The 27,288-nt window shown below is 35.1% G+C and overlaps 8 protein-coding genes and 3 non-coding genes across 12 annotated transcripts; 4 read left to right on the plus strand and 7 right to left on the minus strand.

The window, feature by feature from the left end:
- Positions 1-268: 268 nt before the first annotated feature.
- Positions 269-2,397, minus strand: LOC107194329 (tektin-3-like). The gene is made up of 9 exons (XM_015583933.1): positions 2,350-2,397; positions 2,128-2,282; positions 1,792-2,043; positions 1,486-1,718; positions 1,299-1,408; positions 1,076-1,224; positions 779-1,001; positions 560-714; positions 269-479 (listed from the first exon to the last, which is right to left on the minus strand). The coding sequence occupies exons 1-9, from the start codon at positions 2,395-2,397 to the stop codon at positions 269-271; spliced, it is 1,536 nt and encodes a 511-aa protein (XP_015439419.1).
- Positions 2,398-2,595: 198 nt separating this feature from the next.
- Positions 2,596-4,190, plus strand: LOC107194305. Its single transcript, XM_015583909.1, has 3 exons — positions 2,596-2,934; positions 3,015-3,368; positions 3,456-4,190. Exons 1-3 carry the CDS (start codon positions 2,662-2,664, stop codon positions 4,008-4,010), a joined length of 1,182 nt encoding a protein of 393 aa, XP_015439395.1. The 5' UTR covers positions 2,596-2,661; the 3' UTR covers positions 4,011-4,190.
- Positions 4,191-4,770: 580 nt separating this feature from the next.
- Positions 4,771-7,194, minus strand: LOC107194306 (heparanase-like). The gene is made up of 6 exons (XM_015583910.1): positions 6,976-7,194; positions 6,369-6,682; positions 6,023-6,269; positions 5,591-5,950; positions 5,080-5,524; positions 4,771-5,010 (listed from the first exon to the last, which is right to left on the minus strand). The coding sequence occupies exons 1-6, from the start codon at positions 7,040-7,042 to the stop codon at positions 4,848-4,850; spliced, it is 1,596 nt and encodes a 531-aa protein (XP_015439396.1). The 5' UTR covers positions 7,043-7,194; the 3' UTR covers positions 4,771-4,847.
- Positions 7,195-8,557: 1,363 nt separating this feature from the next.
- LOC107194224 (bromodomain-containing protein 8) lies at positions 8,558-12,376 on the minus strand. Its single transcript, XM_015583814.1, is given in 4 exon segments — positions 8,558-8,936; positions 9,029-10,459; positions 10,461-12,004; positions 12,358-12,376. Coding segments are annotated over 4 exon segments (3,171 nt in total). The 3' UTR covers positions 8,558-8,759.
- Positions 12,377-12,795: 419 nt separating this feature from the next.
- On the plus strand, positions 12,796-14,233 carry LOC107194266 (tetraspanin-33-like). The gene is made up of 5 exons (XM_015583859.1): positions 12,796-12,954; positions 13,130-13,333; positions 13,401-13,574; positions 13,654-13,785; positions 13,932-14,233. The coding sequence occupies exons 1-5, from the start codon at positions 12,865-12,867 to the stop codon at positions 14,166-14,168; spliced, it is 837 nt and encodes a 278-aa protein (XP_015439345.1). The 5' UTR covers positions 12,796-12,864; the 3' UTR covers positions 14,169-14,233.
- A 1,335-nt stretch (positions 14,234-15,568) lies between these two features.
- On the minus strand, positions 15,569-16,623 carry LOC107194297 (AN1-type zinc finger protein 1-like). 2 transcript variants are annotated; one of them, XM_015583901.1, is made up of 4 exons: positions 16,555-16,623; positions 16,052-16,484; positions 15,846-15,969; positions 15,569-15,755 (listed from the first exon to the last, which is right to left on the minus strand). In XM_015583901.1, the coding sequence occupies exons 2-4, from the start codon at positions 16,475-16,477 to the stop codon at positions 15,589-15,591; spliced, it is 717 nt and encodes a 238-aa protein (XP_015439387.1). In that variant the 5' UTR covers positions 16,478-16,484; positions 16,555-16,623; the 3' UTR covers positions 15,569-15,588. The 2 variants fall into 2 exon arrangements, with proteins under 2 accessions (XP_015439387.1, XP_015439386.1); XM_015583900.1 differs by having other exon boundaries at positions 15,569-15,969.
- A 4,696-nt stretch (positions 16,624-21,319) lies between these two features.
- Positions 21,320-23,711, plus strand: LOC107194304 (transmembrane protein 161B). Its single transcript, XM_015583908.1, has 11 exons — positions 21,320-21,388; positions 21,473-21,576; positions 21,652-21,907; positions 21,989-22,068; positions 22,161-22,376; positions 22,474-22,590; positions 22,653-22,793; positions 22,868-23,042; positions 23,129-23,225; positions 23,307-23,470; positions 23,539-23,711. The coding sequence occupies exons 1-11, from the start codon at positions 21,386-21,388 to the stop codon at positions 23,656-23,658; spliced, it is 1,473 nt and encodes a 490-aa protein (XP_015439394.1). The 5' UTR covers positions 21,320-21,385; the 3' UTR covers positions 23,659-23,711.
- Positions 23,712-24,705: 994 nt separating this feature from the next.
- Positions 24,706-25,691, plus strand: LOC107194225 (general transcriptional corepressor CYC8-like). Its single transcript, XM_015583816.1, has 4 exons — positions 24,706-24,711; positions 24,825-25,089; positions 25,175-25,458; positions 25,548-25,691. Exons 1-4 carry the CDS (start codon positions 24,706-24,708, stop codon positions 25,689-25,691), a joined length of 699 nt encoding a protein of 232 aa, XP_015439302.1.
- Positions 25,692-25,968: 277 nt separating this feature from the next.
- Trnat-agu lies at positions 25,969-26,042 on the minus strand. The gene has a single exon. It is a non-coding gene; the product is annotated as a tRNA-Thr (tRNA).
- A 313-nt stretch (positions 26,043-26,355) lies between these two features.
- On the minus strand, positions 26,356-26,437 carry Trnas-aga. The gene has a single exon. It is a non-coding gene; the product is annotated as a tRNA-Ser (tRNA).
- Positions 26,438-26,900: 463 nt separating this feature from the next.
- Trnaw-cca lies at positions 26,901-26,972 on the minus strand. Its single transcript has one exon. It is a non-coding gene; the product is annotated as a tRNA-Trp (tRNA).
- Positions 26,973-27,288: the final 316 nt, after the last annotated feature.

Raw genomic sequence — 27,288 nt, forward strand, 5'->3', positions numbered from 1 at the left:
CATTACAATATTATAGACTTATAGTTATTTCGTTAATAAAACTAATCTTATATACTATTGGTTTGGGTATCGATGAATTCTTTATTAATGTTAACGAAACAATATACTGGAAAGAGTAAAAATATTTTTATTACGTTTTTTATATAAAAAGGCTAATTTTATACAAGACAATTACGTTCAATGTATATTATTATACAAAATAAATGTAATAATATGAGTGCTATAGTTCTTCTTAATGCATTAAGAAATACAAATGCATGTATACAATTCAAAACTTAATAACTGATGCAATAGGATAGCTTCTTCTCATACCCATGCATTTTTCTCTATCAATAAATAATGCATCAACTTTAGATTTCAGATCTGATTCTAAATTAGCTCGTGTGCGTAATAGTTGTTGATGTTGTGCCTCAAACCTTTGTAGCTTCAAATTCATTTCATTTATCATTGCATTTATGGTTTCTACTTCTTTGACCATTCTACGAACCCAGGCCGTATCATAAAATTAAAATCTTAAGAGTATACATTATGAAATAATATAACATTTTTCTTGATATACCTGAGTTGAGCATAATCTTTGCATAACTCTGCTTCAGGCCGGTGTGTCCTACTTTCAAGGCGGGTGTGTGCAACTTTTAGGGCAGAGCTTTTGTCTGCAATTGCTTTCTGCATTAGTTGCGAATTTTTTTCAATTTCAAATATTTCTTGCTGAATCTATAACAACAGATACAAACAATGCTGTAGTTTCAAGAAAATCTGTATAGAGTTCTTTAATTACTTTATGTAAATGAGTTTGCAATTTCTCTTTTGCTTCAAGCATTTCTGCAGCCCTTCTGGCTAATTCATTATTTGTATTGCCCCAAGCTTCCCACATTTCATGCCCAACTGCATTTATAGCAATTTCAATATCACTTATCAGCTGACTAGACTTTGATCTTTCCTCCTGCGATTTTTTCACTACATTATTGGAAGCTTCCACCCATGATTCAGCTTGTGTAATACTGAATGTAAAACTTAATGTGCATAAAATGGTCCATATTAAGTGTATCTGTAAATCATGAACTGTATTTATCACCTGTTATCATATTTTTCAATACCTCCATAGTACTGCAAGCCACGACTGAAATTATTCATTTGATGGCATGTAATATCAATTCCCAGTGCAGTTTCCTTGTTTCTTATGTCAATCTCTAACTGATTCTGCACTGCCCTACTATTTGTAAGCTGTATATAAGAATGAAATGTAAATTACAGCCACACAAAAAAAGTTTTACAAAAGCTTATAAATTGAAACATACTTGACTGATACATTTATCAGTAAAATGTTCTAATTTGTTCTGACAATTCCTGACCACTTCTACCTCTTTTAGAAGCGCATGTTCAGCTTGATCATGCACCAAGTCAGAACCTGTTTGTATTTCATGATGTGGAAGAAATGAGAAAAGCAACGATATACTCAAGTTTCAAATTTATAAATTAAAAAACCTGTCCTAGCCTCGCGGTAGTATAAACATTCTTGTGCTATGTGCAATTGTCCCTCCAAGCTTTGTATAGCCGTTTGTAAGCCCCGACGGCATTCTTGCATCTTTGTATTCGCAATTATCAATCGTTCCAATTCTGCAGCTACCTCGTTTTTCCAGAACGTCGTGTCTGTAATTCTTTCGCCTAGTTTCCGACCCGTTTCCGTTTGACCATTTTGTACTTTTTCATCAGCTTCTCTAAAATTACATCGACAAATTTGAACATACGCTACCGTTTGCGATATGTGTTCTATCTTTAAAATAATTTTACCGCATCATTCTGACGGTGTCTTGTCGTAAATTCTCCGAATAATTTCTATTGCTGTTCGATTCATTGTAAAGTTTCAGTTGATTCTGCACCCATTCGTACGGCCCGTATCTAGTGAAGAGCGCAGCTCGAGCTGCATGCGCGGGATTCCGATCAAAACCGGTCACCAAATTTGGAAACCGTAATGGTTCTGTAGCCATTCCATTAGGCATGTAACAAGTATCAGACAACAAATTTGTCATAGGCTGTGCAGGCCTAAATTACCAAGAACAATCATTTTTTTATAATAAACGCAGGATAACGCACAGCTCATGGTAGGCAGTTTCCGGAAGTCCTTACAGAGAAGCTGCTTCCACCATTTCGTATCCCATAGTAGGTCGCCATGAGTGAGGTTTCGGAGTTTTATAAAATTCACCAACTCTAATAGGAATAGGTGGACCAGCAATTTGCTCCATGCAAGGCAGTACGCCTACCGTACTCCATGGTTGGAGTTGCTGAAATTAACATTAACAATTTAATGTGGAACATTATGCGGGGCGGTTTAACCATTGGAAAACAGACCGAATACATAACGGTGTCTCTTCTCTCTTCGGTTTTATGACTGTCCATGGTTGTTTTTTGAATTTGAAAGTTACTGAAAGAGAAATGTTTAATTTTCACAAGGATTTTTTCAGTGTGAGACCTTGTTCAATTTAGAAAAACCCAAGTCGGATTAAGTCGAGGGACATTTATTTAAAAACCGGAAACAAAGTCATCACGTGACGTCTGTCATATGATTCCAGCCCTAGTCAGGTGATCCCCGTTGACTTCTGCTCGATTGTAGACCGATCAGTACTCATCTGACTCGCCCAAATCTGTTACATTAGAGGCATCATGACACGGTTTCGTAGTGTTTTCAGTTTAATTCTTCCTATCTTAACCATTCTATTTCAAATTTCACTTTCATGCGCTGATAATGCGGTACCTGTAGTAATGTGGGGTGATCAACTCAAATTGGATTCCGAAACAAAATCTGTAAATCCTTTTTTAAAGACTACTCGCAAAGAATTTGAGTCTTTTCTCCGTAAAAAGTTAGAAAGTTTACCTCCTGTTCTCGTTTGCGTGAAAGATAATCTGTGTATCGAGGATTTAGTAAAGCACAAACAGGTTAGTATACGCGGACACCTTTCAAAGTTATTTGTTCGTAATTTCGAAGAATAATAGAGAACCCTTTTTTTATGTTTTAGCACCTTCATTCGATCACGACTGATGATTCGATGTATTATTTCCCTGCAGTTGAAACAGCAGTAAATGTTATTGAAGATCTACCTTCTTATAACACAACTTATGCAGATTATACAGATTCGTTATCCGAAGGGCAATTGTCAATTATGGCAATCAGCAATTTAGATATTATCCCAGAGTCGTATAAGACAATAAAAGAGTCCAGCCCTAATGCAATAGTTATTCTCACAGGAAGATCGTGTAATTACAGACATTCTGAACGTATGAAAAGAAATGCCCCCGAGGACAATAATTCTACTTTTACTGTTCAGACAGACAGAGTAATGTTGTATTCTAGTCAACGTTTAGCACTGAAGGTAACTTTAAAATCAAGACACTATGTTCCTGTGTTGTAAGTTAACATGAATGGTACAAGAATGCTATCATAAATATATGTATCGTAGATTCCAGAAGAAACGGATGTCATATTGCTTCCACTAAGGAGTACACCCACAGAGGAAGAACATGCAAAAGAATTGATATTAAACTTGCAGTTTAATGAAAAAGATTCTCCTATATTTAAGCATAAGCTTTCCTTCAAATTTGAAAATAAGTCTACAGGATACTATACCCTAAAAACTGTTAATTATGAATATTTCATTGAGAAAACCACCAATAACCAGAACTTAACAACAAACACAGATATTGTTTTTCCTAATAAGTTTTCTTATCATTGTTCGAAAAATATTACTTTCCAAATGAATGGTACCTACGTCTTGAGTATTGCAGATTTACAAGTACAAGTGTTCTCAAACAAAGATCCCAAAAGAAAACCAGTATTTAGCTATGCGTATGATTGTGTTGGTTTCACTACAATTCCAATTTGGACAGGAATATTTGTTACTGCTATATTAGCTTCGATTCTGATGTGGGGTCTTGCTATGATTATAGACATTCGTACTATGGATAGATTTGATGATCCTAAAGGAAAAACAATCACTGTTTCAGCTCTGGAATAACACAATAACGTGAAACTAGTAAAACAAACGTTCTTATGTAAATACTATATGTCATAAGTAGTAATGACCCAATAAATTACTAGATTGTCAGGTCCATACTGATGTTTCATACACGTATATAATAATCAGTGAGAGCCATTGATAACTTGTTCTCAAAATATAGATTTTTTTTTAAGTCCACTCAGTTGTAATTCTGACTCTAATTTGATGTAATAACATTTCACTATGGAGAGATAAATTTAACCATTCCACTTACCTAACATTATGTATTCATTCGCAGTATTTATATATTTGTTGTGTATGATAATACATGTATGTCATAATATTCATAACAAGGCAGTTCATAACTTATAGGAAGTTTCTTTTACAACCAGGAAAGAAAGATTCAAGATGATGTTACTTGTGATTAATAATCGAGTTCATTATTGTATCTTTCGGTAACAAAACAGACTTGTGATATATTAATAGTTGATTGAAAAGAACATGAAGTTTATAAAAAGATTCAAATGATACAGTTTATGTATTATAGTGTTACATGTTGACGATACGAAATATGTATGCACAGTTTAATAAGATACACATATTAAATAGTGTAAGTGTAGTTATTTAGATATATATTTATAGATACACACAAACATGTGTACGTACGTACATACACAATATCACACAAAGAATTATTTCAGATCTTTAATTCTTTTATTAATTTCGTTAATTTCTTTCCTCTTTAATATGAAGTTGTAAAAATATGTTTTATGAGGTCGTATTATAAACTTTTAATATATTAAAAAATGTACAATATAAAAGAATGTATAATTCTGTTGGTTCATTGCATAACACCTACGTGTTACATGCAGGGACCTCTGCTCCATGTATTATCATGAACACCATGGAATAAGGTGGTAGAGTAATCACTTGTGTAGGTTCTAATATCACAGGCCGGAATGGTGGTAAGTCTCCATTGGGTTGCAATTTTAATATTTTACCATTCATCTTGATCAGTCTGAGAAGAAATGAAACAGAGTAAAGCATTTTATGCTCTATTGTTTGGTAAATAACTATACTTGCCTACCTTGATTGCAGATCATCAGAAGTAAGTGTATATAAGAAGATTTTTGCATTTTTATGAAGTATAGGAAGAACCCCGTGAATAATTACATGAGTAGAAACTTCATTTATATTTACTCCATATATTGTAATTGCTGAAACTCTGCTAATCAATACTTTTTCAGGCGTGCAGTGTGCATACAATCGTACACAATCAAAATTGTTTAATGATATTAATTTTAAAACCTTTTCTGACACAAAGTGCTTATAAACTATGCTCAGCCACCAGTCTGGATTGGGCATAAGATCAGGTCCTACCATAGCATAGTTCCCACCAAACAGTGATTGTCTGGTGACAACATTTAAACCAGCACTAGCACTGTATCCTAATTTATCAAGCCATAAAAATCCAGCCACAAATCTATTTGACAATTCCGGTGCACCACCACCATAAGCTGTACTAGTCTCTGCTGCAAAATTTTAACAAAATGTAAGTTCCAATTATAGTTATTGATGTTTAATAAGTAACCACATACATAACCACATAGGAATATTCTTTCCTGATGATTTAATTGCCTCATTCATAGACCTAATTTGCATTGGCAAGTAATTAAAGGTAGATACATTAATGAAATCTGTCACTTGTGCTTCTCTTCCATTGAGATAATACTGATGCCAAGTAAGATAGTTGACACTGTCTTTATCATTCTTTAAAAATGTTTCTGCGTAATGCTCTCCCTTGTGATTAGCATCCCCTACATGATTTACTTCTGGACCAACAAGAATACTCCAATTGTATCCTATTTGGTTCAATAACAGTTTTAACTGATAATAATCATTTGCAAGTTGTGTTGCACTCACATTTCTACTAAACACATGATGAAATGAATTTGGTTCTAAAACAACATAATAAGTATGATTTAAAATGTACTGATACATAATAATATAATTGTGAAATGTAACTTTACCATTTCCTAATTGCCAGTCTAACTTCATATGTTTCTCTTTGGCAAATAAAATGATACTTTTCGCGTTAGTATTGTTCCAAAAATTATTTGCATCTCTAATTAATACGTTTAAATCGAAAATCATGCGTAGTTTCGATTTCATTGCAAAATTATATAAATTTTCGAAATCAACGTCGGTAATTGTGAAGTTACCAATGTCTTGTCCATCCACAGGACTAATCTGTTTTTCGGTACTTATTTGCATTGTCTATGTCGAAAACAGTTATTCAGATTACAGAAAATTATTAAAAAGATACATTAAACTGTATTTAAAGTTACAAAGTGTACATGAAGAGATTGACCAAACCTGATTAAAAAACAGGCAGTCCGAGGATGTCCCCCCTATTCGAACGTAAGCGGGTGCAAGATGTCGAGCCAAGGTAATAAACTTCTCATTTTCAATTGGGAGATTTTTCATATCGCGTAATAAAGACGTGTCAAGACCAAAAGATAAGAATCTCTTCGACACGACATTTAAGGGTAAACGCTGTACTTTCAAGTAATATACGTGAATGTTATTCGTTTGATTGATTGTATTGTTGAAATTCCATGCTAACAATATTACAAATATCATACAAAATCCTAATACAAGTAAGCCAAAAGCGGGGCATAATGGTGTCCCTGAAATTTATAAAGAGAGGAATAAATAATTTAATATTTCAACTTAAACCATACAGTATTTCAAACAATTTTATTTCAAATTAAAGTTAAATGTTTAGGCATGCGCAATATATCGTATAACATGGAGGTGATGTTTACACCAGTAACGTAAATGTCATAAAAAAAAAACAATAATGCGTAATATATTATACACAGAAGCATATTTCTAACTGCATATTTATATGTTACAATATTTGTGATAAGAAAAAACTTAAGAATACTATAATTCATCATTAATTCTAACTTTTACTTACGAGTACGAACTTCGCCGAGGTTCTCGTACTGATTTTTCCCTCGTTCATTGATTATAAAGTAACTCATAATTGTAGAATATTTTCCAAATGTTTTATGAAATATTCTTATTTAATTATTCTTACTCTGTGTGAAAGAGACACATTGGTTAAGTATTGCGATTTCTGTTTATAGCAACTGATAGCAACCACAAATAGGTAAATGAATGTATACTAATTCCAGGGCCGATGTGTTACAAAAAGGACCCCCCTATCCATATATAATATAACATAAAATACGTTACGGTAAATATATGAAAAACTTGTAGCTAATGCAACTGAATTAAAATTAACGTATCTTAATTTTTTAACTAATTACTTTTAAACATTGCATCGAACCGATTTTGTGCACTGTATCCCGATGACGACTGTGAACAATTTTTCTGGCGCACTTTTTTATTTACTAAAAATGAATTACGTTTTCCTGTGTACTCGCGCACGGGATTTTTACATCTTGAATAAATATTCTGATCGTTGAGTAAAAAGGAAGTTACTTTGTTATGCGCGAGTTTTTTCTTTGTAATGCTACATCCAGGTTGCAATTTCTCTACAGCAAATCGACTTGTACAATGATTCCGTCTTTCCTGTTTGAGAACTGTAATAATCATATGAAAGCAACATGCCTAATTCAGAATTTTTATATAGGTATACATTTATAGGAATTAATTAGGAATACCTCTCGAAGATATGTGACCAGAAACCGAGTCTAAGCTAGAACTTGATGACTGAAAAATTGCAGATCTACCTCGGTGTCTGGCAATACGATTCCGATAAGATAAACTATGACGACGTTTCTGCTTCTTAATTAATTGATGTTTTGATTCAGAGCTACTTAATTCATTTTCGGCCCAAAACGGTTTATCACTATCGTCAGATGCCGGTTGTACCAGTGGTACCAGTTCTAAAGACTTAAGTTACATGTTTAAGTAAAAAGAAATATTATCTGTACCGATATCAGAGCAACAACTTACAATTTCTGCAGATTTTCGAAATGGAAAGTACGATCTATTTTCAATCCCAGATTGATTTAGTTCACCAACAGACATTGTAGAATAAAATGATTGATTTTCATAACCTTCGTCATCTTCGGAGCTATGTACTATCTTTCGAATATCACCACTGGCATAACTACCCATCTCAACTTTTACTAAAATTTTCAGAAGTACTGTAATTATGAAGCGTTGCTTTTTTTCAAATATGATTTACTGAACTAGTAAATTTTCTGTAATTTACGACTGTTCAAAATTTTAAAGGCTCAAAAGAGCCATTTGGAATGAATGGTAGGTTTTTTTTTATTGTGAAAGGGCAGCTCTCACTACTATACAAAATCGAATTTACATATGAAATTAAAACAAATATTTTTTTGTTGTTCAAAATGGTTTTATTACATTTTTGTCAAAACAAAAGCATATGATAATAAGGTTTTCCTCTTATGATCAGTTTTTTTTATTCATTGTACATTTATGGTACCACAACAGTAGGTCATAGAAAAAAATGTACCAAATCAGTTTTATATGTTAAATATAAAATTTTCTTTTTCGTTCGTTAGTATCGCGGGAAAGTAATGAAATAGAAACTGAAATCATTGCAACTCTTCTGATACTCCTTGAACATCTTTCATGTCCAACATGTTCCTTGGGCGCCAACATGATAGAATTGTCTGCTCATTCATTTTCTCAAAACAGTTCTTACGAACTTGAATGTTTGTCACATTATATACACGTACAAGTATAATCAGACAGGGCACCCTAATCATTCTCTGATTTTCTACGTTTTTTTGAACGTGGACTATCAGTATCATGTGGACTCGGTGTGATGTGACTTCGTTTCCTTTTTATGCTACTTTCACTAGCTTCACTACTGCTACTTGCTGCCGTTCTTGTTTCTCTTCTTAGTGTTCCCTCTCCTGTGACTTGCACAAGTATCTACAAAAAAAGTAAAATGATATTTGTCATTAATAATAATAAGTGTATGCAAAATATATATGTATATATAACATACGAAGTTAGATCTGTACCTGCATATGTTGCAGACATTCTTCCTGCATTGAAACCGCCATTTTGTAAATAAAAGTGTCATGTTTATTGTACATAATGGCATTCTGAAACATTAGCATGACATCGCGTTGAAAATGCATTGTAGATCTGATAGTGCCATTGTCAATATTCTTTTTAATCGTTGACAAGTCCATGGGCCTAAAGATGACTGAATGATAGCCAGGTGCTTGATCTTCTGTGATAGGTCTTAGGAATACAGACGCATATTTGTGTGTAGCAAGACGATTATAGACTAACATAACTGCCTTCTTCCATGCCCTGTAATCTGCACCCTCTCCAGTAGCTTCATTTTCGGGCTCGCTGTCAATAGATGCATTTTGCTTCTTGGAGTAAGTTTTCATTGCTCGTCCTCCGCTTAACTTGCTCAGTGATGATTCTTCTTCATCTAATTCCACGGTATCTTCGCCAGCGCTTACTATCGATTCTGTTTCTTTTTTTATGTTCTGTTCAACGTCTACAGTCTTTTTATCTTCTTTATCTTCCTTTACAGGAATATCTTCTTTCTTTATTTCTGTTAGTATCGTATTCTCTAGTTGAATTTTAGACTCTTCTTCGATTTTGGATTCCTCGAATGTACTTTCTTCTTTCTTAATACTGGGAATATCAGTTTCAGTTTTAACGGGATCCACAATCTCTTGTTTCAAATTTTCGATTTCTTCTCGAGATACCAATTGAGTGGAATCTTCCACTATGGATGTTTCCTCTATTTCTTCTTCTTTGATTTCTATGTCCTGAAGAATGGAGCTTGTTGTATCTTCTGAAGAATCCTTTGTGTCTTCTTTCTTAAATTCGTCTGTATAAATCTCTAGAGTTTCCTCTGTGTGTTCTTCTTGAGATTTTTGCGGCGACTCTTCGCTCACCTCAATAATCGTTTTTTCTTTTATTACGATTACAGGTTCCTCTTTAAATGATTCAATTGACTCTGTACTTTCAACTGTATTCTCTATGATCTGTTCCTCTGTTATTTTCTTCTTATCATCCGCACTATGTATACTTTCGTCGTCTTCTAATATCAGACTAATGTCTTGGGACTTTTCGGTATCTTCAGTACTAGGAATGTCGTTTGTAACCTCGGAAGAAACGCTAACTACTTCTGCTGACGGAGTATCTTGCTGTTCACCTGTAATTTTCGCAAGATGCATTTCTAACTGATCTAATTCCATATTCCCTTTATTATCTAACTCTTCAGAAGACTCTCTCTGTAGTTTATTGTTAGGTGACTTTTTAGCTTCTGGTACAACCACCTCTGTCTCTTCCTCTTCTTCTATTTCATCTTCTATCATTTCATCCAACTCTCTTGTAGGTATTTTGCAATCCTTTTCTTCCGTTTCCGCATTTGATGTGGATTCTATCGTATCGACGAATTCCTCAACAATTGGTTTCTCTTCCGATGCTGCTTTCACCATCCTGTGTCTCTACCTCTGGAACAAGTTCGTCGGTTAACGCCACTCTTTCATGGCTCGTAGATTCTTCTGATTTTATTTGTTCGGTTGTACTTGGCACAGTTTCTGATATTTTAGCAACAATAACTTTCGGCTCCTGTGGTTCAATAGCAACTGTTCCTATGATTTCGGCAATATTTGACGTGCTCGAATCGATTTCTTCTATAGCCATCTCACTTTCTGGTGAATTAGAGAGTGACACAACTTCATCTACATCTCTAGGCTCTGGTCGTTCCGAAACTATTGGGACTTCTTGAATTGGGGGTATAGTAAGAGTATTAATTGTTGTCGTAGCTGTGTCTAGTGTCTGGGGACTTCCGGTTATTTCTTCTTTTATTAATTCTTCTATGTCTCCGATAATTTCGTTAATTTCATCTTTGTCTATTACATCGGCCATGATATCTTTACGTATTACATCGTCTATATTATCTATTATCTGTACCATACTTTCTGTGACTGGAATATTAGGTGGATTAATTGTGAGTGGTTGAGCAGGTACCGGCGTCTCACCTTGAATTGTTAGTTGATGGACGGGTTGTGGCTGAAGAGTGTGAATCTCAGTAGTGGCATTCTGTTGTGATACAATAGTCGAAGTTGACTGTAAGTTTGGTAGAGGACCACGTTGCGCATTAGCAGGCATTTCTAGTAACATAGACAAAGTTGGTGCACCGACTGATGGTCTTTCTGGTGGTGTATTTGTAATTGCAGTAGAAACCAATTGATGTAGTTGTGGAGATACATTTTGTGTCAACTGAGTGTTTGGGACTTTAGGGCTGGATCCAAGCAAACTTGTAATAGTAGGAGAGCTGACTTGTGCTGTAGTAGTTGATGTTTGAATTTGTGTGGTGGGGCTTGGAGACTTCAATAAACTTGTCAACAACGGTGATCTTCCACCTCTACTCTTCTTTTCATCCTCATCTACTGTTTCAGTTGTTTCTTGCAGTTCTACTGAACTCTCGGTAGATCTACGCTGATTGATAGCAGACAAAGCTTGTGGTGAACTTAATTCCTGCTTCTGTTGACGTTTAGCTAGCCATGCAGAGTGTGCTCTTGCTTTTTGTTCCTGTTCCCGTTCTTCCTGTTCAATCGTATGCCACATCTTCTGCAATTTATCTTCCGCTATTCCTCCGGATTTTAACATATTTATTTCAGCCTTAAGCTGTTGATATTCATCCCTCTGGAAAGCTAATATTTGTCCTAGTTCAACTATTCTTTCCTGTGTTAGCTTCCGAACTATGGATTCACCAGTTGTCTCTCCACTTTCTCTTTTTTTTCTCTTTGGAGTGTCCGCATTTTCCAATAAATGTGCATACTGAATTGCACAAGATTTTTGGGAGAACCAATCTGGTGGTCTTAATGTATCTTTCTCGATGATTGCTTTCAAGGATCTTGACACACTCATCCAATTTTGATCTCCAGACTTTAATACACCGGATGCTAAACATAGCTGTTCGCGTGTACTCCAATTATCATAAGATCGTTTTAATTTTAATCCTAGAAGTAAATATTACGAGAATGAATAAAAACAGTTAAGAAAGGACAGTCAAACGATCAGTAAGTTTAATATTATCTTATTCGAGATCTCGAATGTATTAAATAATATATTTACATCGTTATTACTATTGTTTTGAATCATTTGTTTGTTGTTTACATCGTATAGGTTAACGAGCAAGTTAATCTATTTTTTCTTTACGTTCACAATCAAAATAAACAGTAATATGTTGGTATCTCTTTTAGTGAAAGGAAATGTTTATAGCTAAAATTTATAACGTTGAAAAAACTATTTAATATCAGATAGTATCTTAACCCTCAAATATCAAACAATACGAAATAAATAACAGACTTACTGTCTTGTACTGATGTCATTTTTTCAAACAATAATTGTATTTTTTTCTTAATATATACAGGCAAGTGTCGGTGCTCAAAAGTGAGGGAAACGCAACGAAAACATTTGTTTTGAAGTTTCACGTTTGATTCATTCTAACCACCATTCTAACATACGCACTGCTCCGTTCCAGTGGAACGTGGAACGTTTGGACAGCTGATTTCGAATTGAAGCAAGGAATATCAGAAACGGAACTGTAATGGCGGATGCAAAGTAAGCTGTCAAAGTATGGTGCATTATACTTTTGATTTGATTCATGGCTCGTCAAGTATAATTTATCCACGGCCAAGTGAAAAGTTCGTCGATATATTTCCAGTATGTAAAATTGTCGAATTAGTAATGCAGCCAAAGTAAATTGTACATATATATATATATATATATATATATACATATTATAGTCGAAAGTGTGAGTGCTTATATTAATTGTACATACTAACCAATATATCGTAAAACTGTTTTTTACTTTACGATGACGAACAACCGGAGGCGAAATCTTAACTTTACTTATGTTAGTCCATTCGTGAAGTACATGATATTTCTGCTCAATTTCGTTTTCTGGGTAAGTAAATATTACATAGCCGATCATTTACATCCCCGATCCCAATAATGTTTATTTTATTGTCATAAGTCATAATCAATCATCTAGTTTACGAATAATTCATTAGCAAGATGTATTAAGTGTACACAACACAACTAAGTATCATACAATTTATTAACGAGATATATTATTGCAGTTGTTTGGAGGACTGTTAATTGGAGTAGGTTTATATGCATTCGTAGACAAATGGCAAGCAACTGGGTCTGTTAGAGTGGAAAATGTGTATGATGTGGTCTTGAACATTTCTCTTGTAATGGTGATTGCAGGAGGTGTAGTCTTTATTGTCAGTTTTGCAGGATGTGTTGGTGCACTACGTGAAAACACGTGTCTTCTTAAGTTTGTTAGTAATATTACATACACGCATATTGTATGTTTATAAATAATTACATGATATCTATTTATTACAGTATTCACTGTCCTTATTGGTGTTCTTTCTCCTCGAAATGGGTATAGCACTTGTTGGTTTCATCTTTCCACATACATTGCAAGCATTACTAGAAGAATCATTTACCGATAAAATTATACAAACATATAGAGAAGACCCTGATCTGCAGAATTTTATTGACTTTGGGCAACAGGAAGTAAGAGCTCTTTCAATAGAATATTTGATATAATGTATCATTAGTATTGATACTACAGAGTACATACATGTTGTTGCAGTTTCGCTGCTGTGGTTTAAGTCAAGAGGGTTACTTGGATTGGGGAAAGAATGAATACTTCAATTGTTCAAGTCCCAGTGTAGAACGCTGTGGTGTTCCGTTCTCCTGTTGCATTAATGCTACAGACATATCAGTAAGTGAATCATTTTAGTAATAATAGTACATTCTGAATACATAGTATCATTTAAAATTTTATGATTAATAATCACATATAATCAATCTTTTGAATGGTAATACAATTAAGAAATAGGGAAGTAAAATATCGCATAAATTTTGTAGAGTGGTCTTGTGAACATAATGTGTGGCTACAAAGTACAAATGTTGCCAGTCTCTGAAGCGGGCAAGAAGGTGTGGACTAGTGGTTGCATTGAAATTGTAAGAAGTTGGGCGGAACGAAACCTTTACACAATAGCTGGTATTGCTCTGGGCGTAGCCCTCAGTCAGTTACTCGTTATTTATCTTGCTAAGACACTAGAAGGTCAAATTGAATTACAAAAATGTGGTTGGCGTTCCTGAGCTTGACCTCAGGCCACCTACCGCTACCACATTCATTCCCCTCCGAGTTGGCAGGTGGCCAGTGGCCGAACAAGAGGCCAAGACGTTGAAACGCACGTAAATGTTCGAATAACATTACTCGTTCTCTTCGCGATCTCTGTATACATACTCTGCATTCTGTCTTTAATTAGACTTGTTCTTTATTTTAAAGATTACTTTCACATATATTTAAACAAGGGTTAGCCATTACTCATATATTATCCTGTTATTATAAGCAATTTTTTTGTTTCTTGTCATTCTTATCGCAATTTCGAATGATATAGCCATACATTGTTTTTGCCCAAATTTTACTTGTATAGCAGTACTTTAGTCGTGCCGGTTCATTCGACGAGGATGATCTGATTGTGAATCTTCAGTTACATATGAATTTTCTTTTGCAAAAACTACTTGCATGTGGAAAGAAATTTTTAGTTGGCATAAGATTAATCAAAGGTACAGTGATAAGTATATGCCAAGGTAATTGATTCAGTAGTAATGTGCAATAATTATACATATATCTATATGATTTTCTTGGAGAATATCTTGATATAATATTGAATTTCATATGATAGTAATTTTTGCATCAGATATTCGAAATATCATCAACATAGCGTATCTAAACATATTGTAAGTACTGAACAATTTAAGCTTTTAAACAATTGATCTATAAAAGACTTATGACAGCATTATGTATTTTATAAGGTAGGTACAGTCTATAAGAGGTTCAAACTTTTTTTATACTATTTTTTTTTCTCAATATATTTACATGATTATACGCAAAAATATTTTAGTATATATTTCCTTCTCATTTAAGATAAGCATTTTTTGCTTTCTTTTTAGAAGAGAACTAATGATTATCTGACACAATGGAATGCAAACCAATAAGTACACAGATGAAACACGCACATCGCTCGAGAAATTTAACATTAAAAAAACTCTTGCTATGTATTTTTCATTTTTTAATGTTTGTATGAGCATATTACAAAAGTATTGGTAGTTGTTTACACAGTTATTTACAAGTCAATATAGTTTTCTTTTATTATACTCGATAAATGTAACTCTGATACACAAATGAGAAAACGTCCAGTGCCAAAGTCAGAGTATTGTCTAACACATTTTATTTGGAACAAAACCTGACAATAATCTGGTGTAAACGATTTGTTTATTGAGTGCATACGGAATACATCTGTGTGTCTTTTTATCAAGGATAAATGTAAAATTAATATATGAATCCATCTAGTTTGTAATAAACAAGTATTATTCTAACATTGTGTTCTTGCCATTACCAGTAAACTATTATACGTACACGAACAACAGATAAAAGTGTTCAATAAATCTACAAGTCAATTTGTGTGAAAATGAAAGGAACAAAAACTGCTGTTATTATTTATTCTAAATAATTTCATTTGTACAAAGATGTATCTACAGACATGCCATCTGAATATTCTAAAATCACACTTTGCCCATCAACAAGTTCAGAGTTCCCTAACAACTTTGTTAGTAGAGTATCCATTTCATTGCAAATCAGTGCACCTGTTGCATGATGAAACAACTGTAATCTAGATGCTCCTGTTCCATTATTATTATTAGATAATTTAAGTATACCAGCCATTGAATCTATGGCTTTCCCAATTGTCCAATTCACATTTACATAAATACCTTTCGATGGTCCTATATTTGTGTTAGATATTTTAGTCGATGGATATACAAGAAAGTAACAACGTTCATTCATTGGTACATTTTTATGGCCAACAGCAGAACCTTTTATACGCATAAGTCTTATCTGTATAAGAAAAGTATTAAGATTAAACATGCTGTACATATATACATTTTCCATCATAGATCATTTGAATATTTTAACATACTTTATTGGCCAATGCAGTGTTCTTAGATTTGTTTAAAGTATCTGTAATTTCCTGATCCACTATAGCTTTTGCTTCTGCAAATTGTTTCTTTGGTATTTGCCACTTTTTCAACTTTGTTGTCTTTTCTTCATTAGAATACTCTAGACACCCGTGATATCTGTGTTGCAAGCAAAAATGTTTTTGGCACTTGACGCACAGCATTTCAATGGGGGAAGTTTCTTTGCAGGACTCATCGAAGCACACATAACTCGAGATTTTAGGTTTAGTGCTAGCAACATTGTCCTGGATACCTGTGCACTTGTGAGTGGCAATGTGAAAATGTTCTTTGCAAAAGATATTGTGGCAATGATTGCATACAAATGGTAAAAAATTCAGTTGCTTGCAATCCTGGATCGAACACCTTTCCCCTAGATCTGGAAACTCCATGTTGAATCTTTAATATAAATAAGAATCCGTAAGTAGTTTTGGGTATTGGTTATGCGAAGTTTGCGATGAATTGCTACCTGATTAATTATGAGACGGTGTCGGTGAATGTAAATGGTTTTCACTGAGAGTTCCTAAGGCTAGATTATTCCACTTTTGTTCTAATTCCTTTAACGTCATATGAGAATCACCATTGTCACTCTCGGGATCAGGTAATTCCGCAACAGGCACCACAATATCGTCAATGGGTAAACGTTCTTTGTGCCAGGCCTCATCGATCAAATCTAACAGTCTACCATCTCCGCACACTTGACTGTCCATGCCGCAGAAATGCAACTTAATTAAACGGATATTTCGGCCATCCACAAAAAAAAGCAAAGAAACCCGAAACGTTTTTAATAACTCCTGACTATACGGAAACTATAAAACTGTAAAACAGCCGCCATTTTCATTACATATACAAAATAGCATAACAGCGTCATCTAATGAAAAAATACAGATACTAATTAACTTCTAACTTAGACGTTTCGCCGTAGATGGTATCACAGGTCATGTGGATCACTTTATGTATTAAAAATTAATTATTTCCTAAAAACACCGTAATTACACTTTATTAACACAGAATATCGATTCAGAAAGATTCAACAAACACTTTAACAACGTTGGAATAAATTTTGACCCTCGATGTATACATTTAATTCCGTTGGAATAATTCAAATACTCGACGTATCTTTTTCCTCGTAAGCTATTTTTATTCAATAATTTTATACACTATTGCGATGTAAATTAAGATAAGCGTGTTTAACACATTATTAATCAGAAAATACCATTTCAATTTCAACACTCTCAGAACTTATTTACCGACACACGCTATACATATACAACACGACGATGCAATCTTAAAGTTAGTTAAAATTATACTTCCTCGATATGACTACGCTTAATACACGCGTTAACGTGACTGCTCTTATCGGTTAGTTTTAATCTAAGAATAATTAGCGCTTTGGTTCAAAAATTACAGCGTTCAGATCGTATTCTTCGAATCATTCTGTTACTCGTGGTTTTTTTTTATGCAAGAAATATAATTACGGATTATACACGATCCAAACTAAGTAAGCTTCTCTCCTTGTCACGTTCTCCGAGAGGACCGTTAACACCGATCGATCAGTCGTAAATAATACTAAACACGCGAGTATCAAATATTTATACGAATCAAGAGAATTTCAACAGTGCCGTCAGTAACGATACAAATCATTTCACAAAAATCATCAACGGTCTGGGTCGTGTATTCCCAATAAATTGCTTCCTTCAGTTCGATCAATCATCCTGGTGATTGTTCTCGCCTATCAGACGATTCAAGTCGCGTTTCTCGCCTGTGTCCTTACACACCCCTTTGTCGCAGGACAGCCCGTTGGCGCAGGGACAAAGGATGTAATGAACGTCAGTCAATAATACTTGGGCACCGTCGGGATACGCCGCTGTCATGTTGATCGGGAACTCGCTAGCCGGTCTGCATATCTCTCCTTCCGCCTGCATCGGCCTGCATTGAGGGATGCTGTACCGAATCGGTCCTGAAATCAATCGTTCCGTTAACCCTGATGAAACACCCCTTGTATCACCTCAACAAATTTTTCTCCTGAGAAACGAAATTCTGGGATACTTATCAAAGTTTCCACGACATTGTACAATCGTTCGTTAGGTGAAATGTTTGAAATTATTTTTAATAAAAATAAAGATTCGATGGAACGTCCGGGAGAAATAGGAATTTGCTTGGATCGTTAATGACCCGCATTGCCTACGGAGGGTTAAGATGGAAAAAACAAGGAACAGATGACGTTTAATATTCCCCATTCACGAATGAAATCATTGCACCGTCCTTATTCGGAGAGGTTCGAGGAAGGACAAAAAAAGAACGGGGAAAAAGCAATATTCATCAGGCAGAAAATGCGCGTAACTTGCTGGATGACGGTATCTGTTATGTTAGAACGCAAATCGATTACCTATGCTGCAACAGTGGCCCGGCCCGCATTCCAAATTACTCTGACAGTGAATATATTCCGGTCTGTCTTCCGCGCTGCCGAGGATGCACCTCGACGTGAACAGAAGAATAGAAACGAGTAAAATCGGCGTCGTCATCGTCATTAATTCTTCTCTCGAGGGAAAACACCTGTGGAAAAATCGTGAAAAATAAAATGTTTATTGTCTATATATCACTATTAAATCAGTCGTCGAAAATTAACGGTATATCCCCCCCTAAGTCCAGATTAAAACGGGGGAATCAGCTAGTCGATGCATTTCGGCGCGATCGTCTTGACTCTTTTTTGTTCCTCTAAAATTCGACTTGTATATACAGTTACGTGTACCGTTTCAGAGATCAGTCCCAGGAAATATGTGAGCAACCTCACGTAGGTTGATCTTATATGGACCGATCTTTTGTCCAGTGGGCTTAGTCACCGAGTAGCGTAACGCGAAATGTCAAGCTTTCGTCTCCGGACCGAGAATCTTGCACCTTCGGGTATCTCTCTCCTACGTTTTTTCCGTCACACAATCGCGAGATCAAACGAGAAGTTCTTCAACGTTCGCCCCAATTTCAGAGTTCGGTTATCGTCTCGCTGTGTCTTGACCTTCGCCTTCCGTTCCCGATAGTAGTATCATTGCAAGAATTATATAATTCCTGCTTGACGGAACACCCACGACACGAATGATCCCGCGTTCACAATAAATTATAAATGATTTCTTGGGAATGTTACCCGATTTTGGTACCTATTCAGGATAGTAATATATCGAATCGATCGTTTATTCTTCTATTTCGATTCAAAAGGATTTATTATAGTGTCCTAAAAATTTCGTGTAAATTTTCTGTGCAGGTACTCGAGAGAGGCTGCACTGACTTCTTGTTTTTTTTACGTTTTTTTGTATTTTCTACTCAGCAGGTGACGAAACGAGAATAAGTAAAACAACGACGATGATTTTTGTATACGTACAATTCGCTTGCCTGGATCTTTCACGTTCTCCACGCTCCACGACGGACACTTGTCGGCATTTGATCGCGTGAACCGATGAGTCTGTTGTTTTTATATCGACGCTTCCTCCGCTTGTTCGCGAGGCTCCTCCAAATAAACGGTTTCGCGCGCGTTTTTCCTCGATGGAGGAGAGGATTCACGGCGGAATTGAGTACAATTTTATTCGAATGATACGTAGTGAAAAGCAGGCCGTATCTAAGGGAGTCGTCCTAAGCTTTAAACAGTTAATGAGATTAAATGATTACCAAATGTTGACTCATTCGGAAAGAAGTATTATTTTATTGTAAAAATCAGAATTTCCAACAAATTACCTTTTTACCTTTTATTTGTTATTCGAAACTCTACCTAGATAATGAATTGCTAGATAAAGAATCGTTGGATCCCCCGAATCGTCATGGTCCTATAAGTCTTTGCACTCGATAGTCGCAAAATCTATGGGGAATTTGAAAATGCCTAGTGCAAAGTGTTAAGTATCTTAACAATTTCAGGAAGACGGATTTTAAAACACATCTCTGGTAATTACTGAACACATAATGCATGCAATTCAATCAATTACACTAGGTCATCTTAAGGCCCCTGTTGTGTAGAGTTATGCTTTCTTCTTTACTTAAACATTATTCAATGATACCTCTGAAATGAAGAATACATACAGACAATGAGACGAGGATACTGCCAGAATGCATACGTAGGTTTAATCGAAGATCGTCCGTTTATAATTACCTTATTACGTAATCAATTGAATGGAAATCCCGCGACGCGAGATCGCATCAGATCCTGAAACCGTGCGCGTAGGTTTAATAATTAATGGTTTTTCGTCGTTTCTGGTGTTAATGGAACGATATATCGATCGAGTATTACGTTAGGGCATGAGTTAGCCCTCGGAAGGCGAAAGGTCTGGGACGAATGCAGGATCATTTTGATACATAATAAAATTTCTTTTTTAGGTAGGTTTCAAGAAGAAATTCTGCAGAAAGTTTTATGTATATTTTGAAGTTCATATATTAAATTTACAAAAAGATCCTGCATTCACTGTACGAGGGTTGAATTACGCACGTTCGATGACCAAAGATGGAGTGGTATTTTTTTTAAATTCGAAATCCTGTTAACATTAATTCGTGTGTTCTCGGGTCAAAAGAACTGCGACAGAGGTTCATCGAACTCGGTTACATACCAGGGCGTTATTAAGCGTTGCCTCATTCTTAATTACTCTCCGTGTTCCTAGTTTACGCGTAATCGCGAGACCAGCATTTCCTGTGCAACAAATTCATTCCCGATCCTGTGCACCTGCGGGTGTCGGTGATTGCACAAGTTTCATTCAATAATTATACCTAAATATTTGTGCTTTCATTCGCCACCAGTTTGTCCGATCTACATACATGGCGATCACGAGTAAACTGAATAATCGTGTTTCAGCTTATACACTTTTAGCAGCATCCCTTGATCAGGAAGGCCTGGTTGGATAAAGAAGAATTCTTTTATGGATAATTTAATTGACGATAAAGAACTTACGAGAATTGATTTGTGCACGTAGCCATCTGTTAACAACCTCACGAGGCATCATCACAAACAGGCTGATCTTCCCCTTACTATAGATAGAATAGGAATAACTGGAAATAACCTCATATCCCATGCGAAGGGTTACGATGTCTTCAGTTTCGCGGGGTTACAACTATTTATAAAACCAGCTATTCGATCGTGTGCCATTTAAAATGGTCGAACACGCGTTACCGGCGTTATACCCGAGATAACTCATCGCTGCGTCTCCCGACGTTAATCGACGATTCATCGAGTGGAATTACGGGTCCCGTGATGGGACGTATATTTTCGTGAGACCGGTGGATTTTTCACTTTGGTTTTTCTTTTTCAAATCCTATTACAAATTTCAACCATGGTAAAATTTTCTTTACACACACTTGCGTGAGATAATTAACAATTTAAGGTGTTTTGTATACTAAGCACGAGTTAAACGTTTCAGGCTCTCTTAGGAGCTCAATTGGTCATTACTCTTATTATGGTCAGTGTTATCCAAAAATTGACTCCACATTTCTCTTTGGCAAGATGGATCTTATGTTCTACAGGGTATGTTGAATCAATTGGTAATGATATTGTTCACGTGAGGCACAGAGTCAATTACTTAATACATTAATTATGCAGGTTGACTCGTTACTTATATCCAACTGACCAACAACTGAGGACCCTAGCCGGTGTGCCTAAAGACAAGCCCAAGAAAGGCAAGCACACAGAGAATGGAAAGGTCGGAGATGTGTTTCAAGTTCCTAGAAATTTGGATATTACGCTTGAGAGTGCTAAAATAACTACCTTAGATGTAGTGCATTTAAAATATTATACAGAGTATCAGTGGTTGCTAGACTTCTCTGTTTATGCTGCTGCTGTCTATGCTATCACAGAGGTTGGTAATGTCTTCATTGAGCAAACTGTGAAGCAGTAATATAATTAAATAAATTTTTCGCTAACACTTTATACTCATCAGGTTTATAATTCTTTATATCCGATCAAAGATGAAATTAACTTAAGTATGCTTTGGTGCTCATTGGTTCTGGGTTTTGCATTGTATCCTTTTTTCTATTACTTCTATTCTAATGTTCTTGTTTCTAAGGAATGTATCTTGCATTTTGTGTTTGACTTCCTTAATTAGTACCTAGCAAAGTATTAATGTCCCTTTGGATAGAATATTTCAAAGGAGAGGAGAGCATAGGTGAAAGATCTACATGTATTGTGACCGGATTTGCTTATCTTCTCATAGCTATGATGATTCTTATAGTCGATGAGAACAACCTTGAAATTGGATTGGACAAAGCCTATGCAAGCTTTAATCATAGTGCATCTTTGTTTCTAGATAATCAAGGTCTCTCTTCTACGTAAGTCTGTAGAACCTTAAGTAGAGACTTTCAGTAGTTTTTTTTTTTTATTAATTATGCCACTTTTATACATATACTTTTGTAATTTCCTTTGTAGAGGACCAGCATCAAAAATTGTTATAAAGTTCTTCCTTGCCTTATGGTGTGGTTTGCTTGGTTCTTTCTTTACTTTCCCTGGATTGAGAGTGTCAAAAATGCATTGGGATGCATTAAGGTACTAATATTGTAGCAGTGTTTATGCTTGCAGTAACTGTTTAATGAAATTACATATTTCAGGTATTACAAAGATCAAAAGATATTGTTATTAATTGCAAATATAAGTTATGCATCACCACTTCTATTAATAAGCTTATGGATTAAGCCTATAAGTAGGGATTACCTTACAGTTCGTATATTTACTGGTATGAATGGTCCACTGTAAGTCTGAACTCTGTGGATACATTTATGATGTGTTTATACAGAGATATATACTTAAAAAGAAATTCTTGCAGAATGACATCCTCGGGATTTGAGAGTATGAGGTTAATTGCGATCGTTGTTGCAATTTTATTGAAGTTTATATTGATGCCACTATATTTGCAATCGTACCTCAATTTAGCCGTGCAACGATTAGAGAATCAAAAGAAGGAAGCTGGTAGAATAAAAAATGTTGACTTACAGAAAAAGGTATTTCCATAAGAAACATTCAAAACATTCGAAAATAAAAGTAATTACCAATTAATATTAACAATCTTTGTTCTTATTTATTTCAGATTGCGGCAGTGTTTTATTATTTATGTGTCGTTGCGTTGCAATTCATTGTTCCACTAATCATATGTTTATTTTTTACATTCATGTACAAAACGCTAGGTAAAAGAAATAAAACGAAATCATTTATTATTTGTAAATTATATTTTTCAACACAGTAGGGTGTTCTTGTGTTTTCATCAGGTGGTTATACATGGGAAGGTATTTTAAAGGGGACAGCTGTTGAAGAATGTCCGGCAGACCAACCACCGAAAGCTATCTTAAATGTTATGAATAATGACGATCCGGAAAGGACAGTCACGCAAACAGCGCAAGATTTTCAACTTGCGTTAAGTTCATTGAAACAGGTATATTTAATTGTACTTGTATATGATAGCGTATAAACTTCATTCATACGCAACTCGTTGTCTTACAGATATTCACTACAGATGTGTACAGGGGTATATTAGGTCTAGCAACATGGTGGAGTTGTTTCGGGTTATTCGCAACTACCGCTATGGGGATGTTTTATCAGTCATACTTTTCCAGTATGTAAAAAGGCACTACGGACGGGAACATTTGACGTCACTCTTCGTAATTGGTCTATCGTGGATTGTAAAGCTATTTTGGAACATTCAACGAATACATTTTGAAAAGGTACCCACATTGAGGTATGCACAATATCGGCTGTCCACTTTCGTATGAACTTTTCAAATTTGTAATACGTATAGTAATAAAAGCGCTGCGTGCGACTGTACTATGAATAAACAGTTTCGAAACAACGGTTTAAACATTAACGACTACGATATCTTTTTATTATGTATTGTATATATATACATATACGTATAGTGCGTAACGTTTGTACGAACATTTAGAAAAGTTCTTCGTGTTATTGAAACGAATACAGTACGTACTATAGCAAAGAGAAATTCACGGATGCTTTTCGATCGATTTTAAGTATGGCTTTCCGAATGTGTGCGATACATAAATAAATTGTATCACTGCCAGTAAATAAGCTATTTAATATTCTGCGAACGATTAACTGATTACCATTAATAACTCGTCTGCGTATCAGCGCTGCGTTAGGCCGGCTGAAAGTAACTTTCCTCGACGACGTCACGATTGTAGATGAATCGCATAGAAATACGTCACTGCCTTTCATATATTGACTACATACAACTCGATTCATGTATATATTTCTGTAAAAAAAAAATACTCAAACTCTTCTGTAGGACAATGAATCAATATTTTAAAAAGACACGGCGACACATGATAAATTTTAAATAGTTTGTTATTCTCGTCTGTAAATCATCGAATAATTGTGTATACATTACGTTACATTATAAAGATCTTCTGTAAAGACAGAAACCTGGTATTAAGCGATTACGATTCATGAATTGTCCCATATTGGCATCTTGGAGAAAGTGTGATTGTCCGTTTGAAAATGTGTCGATGCGATGCTACTCACGTATCAACCCGGTTGCTTCCGCAATATATAACTCCCCACGTGGGGACTTAGCTTCAGAATAGTTGATGTTCGGTTGATAACACTGTCGTACGGTGCTCTGAAATTATTTCGAAGTTTTCACACAAAACTAGTGCGATGTTGGTAAGTACCTTGACAAGTCTCTCAATTCCGTCGAACAATGTAACATTTTGTCGTCATATATTTATAGATCATTGATCTAAATTTCCAGTTCTAATGAAAGCTACTACTTTCAGAAATACGTGGTACTCAGTTGCATGATGCTTTTCACAACGTTCGCGGAACCACCTGTCCAAGGTGTGAAACCGTCAAATGTGTTAGGCACTTCTGACCAACATGCATCCTTCAGTTTTGTCAGACCAGGTTTGACACAAACTGCCTTCGCATTCAACGGTCCCAGCTCTCATCAGTCGTTTAGTGCCAGTATTGGGAATCCTTACTTGGCGCAAAAAGTGTTTCCCAATGTTGCCAATGCACTTGCTTACAGAAATCCTGGCTTAGGTTTGCAACTATTTCACAGAATTATATATGTATAGTGCTTGCTGTCTTCGAAAACCGGATACAAAAAAGTTTATTCCATTTTTAGGAGTGTTTCCAGTTGGTCCAATCACAAATGGTTATGCATCTGCACCAGTTGCGCCTGCATACGTATCTCCTGCACCTGCACCATTGCCCTACCAAAGTCCTGTAGATCCTACCACAGCATTGGCTTATTATCAACAGTTACAGCAAGTTCAGCAAGTGCAGCAACCTCAGTATCAAGGTTACTCTGCAGCAGCCCTTTATCAGGCACAATTAGCCCAACTTCTTGCTCTAAGGCAAGCTCAAGCCCAATCCCAGGCACAGGTGCACGCCACGCAACCTCAACAAGTAAAATTATTCATTATACAGTACTTGTTTGTCGTAGTTTCTGGTGAAATATTCAAATATGATTTCTGTTTAATAGTAATCATCCACAGGTCCCTGAACAAGTTCAATTACAACAAGAGGAACAGCAACAGGAACAAGGACAGCCTGAAAATTTGTTAGGCATAGCTTATTCATCTGCACCTTCTGTGGCGCGTGTTAAAGTCACTGGAAACGGCTATAAATTTGACTTCTAAGCATTTGGAATATATACACGCCCTATTTAACACATTGTATATTGTTCATGTGTCGCTTTTATTTATTCGCATTAATTTAACGTACGTTTAAACCTTTTTTTTTATATTAACATGATATCAAAATAAATACTATGAATATAGTGTTACAGAAATTCACTTTATTGTTTGGCAAACTGTTAATAAAATATTAATATTTAGTGTTATTCTACTGTTACAATCGAGAATTTTATTACAAAAAAATGTAACTTGAATTATTAATAATAAAAAAAAATCCTCAAGGCCCCGGGGGGATTCGAACCCCCGATCTCCTGTTTACTAGACAGGCGCTTTAACCAACTAAGCCACGGCGCCTTCGAGATGATTTACCCATCAGCACTTAAAACAATTGCAAACGGTTTTATGAATTTACAAAACAATTGATTCATGATATAATTGTTGCACCACTTCATTGAATTATATATAAATAAAATGAAAAAACAGTATTATTGCATGTTGTTACAATATCGTAACAAAAATGCAATACTGTATGCCCGTGAGCGAAAAATTGACTTTCTCTTTTCCAAAAAATACAGGCATATAGTATAAATATCTGAAACTTAATATTTTAATCAATTCTCAAAATATATATCATGTATTTAATGGACAAAAAACAATTCCACATTTTCGCAGTCGGTAGGACTCGAACCTACGCTCCCAGAGGGAATCTGATTTCTAGTCAGACGCCTTAACCACTCGGCCACGACTGCTACGGATAGTCTTTCCTGAATTTTCCAACACAAGGAAATATAAAATTATTTCGATAATAGCACAGATTCTTCTTTTACTGAGATTAAGTGCTACACGATATTATACATATTTTTTTAGTACTATTTCAAAAAGACTTGCTAACTAACATACAGATCTGGTTAATTGTATGTGCAGATTGATAGTCCTTCCAAAAAAATTGCTAATTTTCTTCATTGATGTAGCTGTTTCATTGATAAAAAATTTATATTCATTATTGTTACACTACAACATTTAATGAATGAAAAATATGTTGACGACAGAGTCTAAATTTTATTTATATGTACTACTTTCTACTTTTAATTAAATATTAATATCAGTATTAAGAAATATTTATTGAGATTTAAATTATTTAAACAAATGTTAGAAATGTCAATTAGGAAAAATTTTTTACAAATTGTTACAATTAATGGAAAAAAAGAAGTTTGACCCCGACGTGATTTGAACACGCAACCTTCTGATCTGGAGTCAGACGCGCTACCGTTGCGCCACGGAGTCTTCGATACTTCGATCCTTCCACAAGAACTTTCTTTTTCCAGTCATGTCAAATCAATAATTTATACAAAATAGATCACTGTTTAATAATTACGACAGAACTTAAAATAATCAAGATTTTTATCATTTACGATATTCAGCAGAATTCTATTTACACCTATTATAGTACTATAGTTTGTTTATATGTCTGGTCGCTCGATAAAAATCTTCCACGTTCCCTCGGCCATAATGGTTTTCTTAATTTGGCCCTCAAGTATTCATCGCTTTCTCTTCCTTCCTAAATCCTACATTGATGACAGCTAGACGACCGTTAGGAAAT

This window comes from Dufourea novaeangliae, unplaced genomic scaffold (genome assembly GCF_001272555.1).
Source record: "Dufourea novaeangliae isolate 0120121106 unplaced genomic scaffold, ASM127255v1 scaffold28, whole genome shotgun sequence".
Lineage (NCBI taxonomy): Eukaryota > Metazoa > Arthropoda > Insecta > Hymenoptera > Halictidae > Dufourea > Dufourea novaeangliae.

Bases quoted from the DNA above. Each gene is read 5' to 3' on its own strand.
- LOC107194297 (XM_015583900.1), bottom strand. From the start codon at position 16,477: ATGGAGTTTCCAGATCTAGGGGAAAGGTGTTCGATCCAGGATTGCAAG. The intron at 15,970-16,051 runs GTATGTTAAAAT...TTTCTTATACAG, and splicing joins ACACTGCATTGGCCAATAAA to ATAAGACTTATGCGTATAAA.
- LOC107194225 (XM_015583816.1), top strand. The intron at 25,090-25,174 runs GTTTGCAACTAT...TTCCATTTTTAG, and splicing joins TTACAGAAATCCTGGCTTAG to GAGTGTTTCCAGTTGGTCCA. The intron at 25,459-25,547 runs GTAAAATTATTC...AATCATCCACAG, and splicing joins ACGCCACGCAACCTCAACAA to GTCCCTGAACAAGTTCAATT.
- LOC107194266 (XM_015583859.1), top strand. From the start codon at position 12,865: ATGACGAACAACCGGAGGCGAAATCTTAACTTTACTTATGTTAGTCCA. The intron at 12,955-13,129 runs GTAAGTAAATAT...ATATTATTGCAG, and splicing joins TGCTCAATTTCGTTTTCTGG to TTGTTTGGAGGACTGTTAAT. The intron at 13,786-13,931 runs GTAAGTGAATCA...TAAATTTTGTAG, and splicing joins TTAATGCTACAGACATATCA to AGTGGTCTTGTGAACATAAT.
- LOC107194305 (XM_015583909.1), top strand. From the start codon at position 2,662: ATGACACGGTTTCGTAGTGTTTTCAGTTTAATTCTTCCTATCTTAACC. The intron at 2,935-3,014 runs GTTAGTATACGC...TTTATGTTTTAG, and splicing joins ATTTAGTAAAGCACAAACAG to CACCTTCATTCGATCACGAC. The intron at 3,369-3,455 runs GTAACTTTAAAA...TATGTATCGTAG, and splicing joins GTCAACGTTTAGCACTGAAG to ATTCCAGAAGAAACGGATGT.
- LOC107194304 (XM_015583908.1), top strand. The intron at 22,377-22,473 runs GTAAGTCTGTAG...TTTCCTTTGTAG, and splicing joins AATCAAGGTCTCTCTTCTAC to AGGACCAGCATCAAAAATTG. The intron at 23,043-23,128 runs GTATTTCCATAA...TATTTATTTCAG, and splicing joins ATGTTGACTTACAGAAAAAG to ATTGCGGCAGTGTTTTATTA.
- LOC107194306 (XM_015583910.1), bottom strand. From the start codon at position 7,042: ATGAGTTACTTTATAATCAATGAACGAGGGAAAAATCAGTACGAGAAC. The intron at 6,683-6,975 runs GTAAGTAAAAGT...TATAAATTTCAG, and splicing joins CCTCGGCGAAGTTCGTACTC to GGACACCATTATGCCCCGCT. The intron at 5,525-5,590 runs GTATGTGGTTAC...AAAATTTTGCAG, and splicing joins GAATATTCCTATGTGGTTAT to CAGAGACTAGTACAGCTTAT.
- LOC107194329 (XM_015583933.1), bottom strand. From the start codon at position 2,397: ATGGACAGTCATAAAACCGAAGAGAGAAGAGACACCGTTATGTATTCG. The intron at 1,225-1,298 runs GTATGTTTCAAT...TCTTATATACAG, and splicing joins CTGATAAATGTATCAGTCAA to CTTACAAATAGTAGGGCAGT. The intron at 1,002-1,075 runs GTGATAAATACA...TTTTACATTCAG, and splicing joins ATTGAAAAATATGATAACAG to TATTACACAAGCTGAATCAT.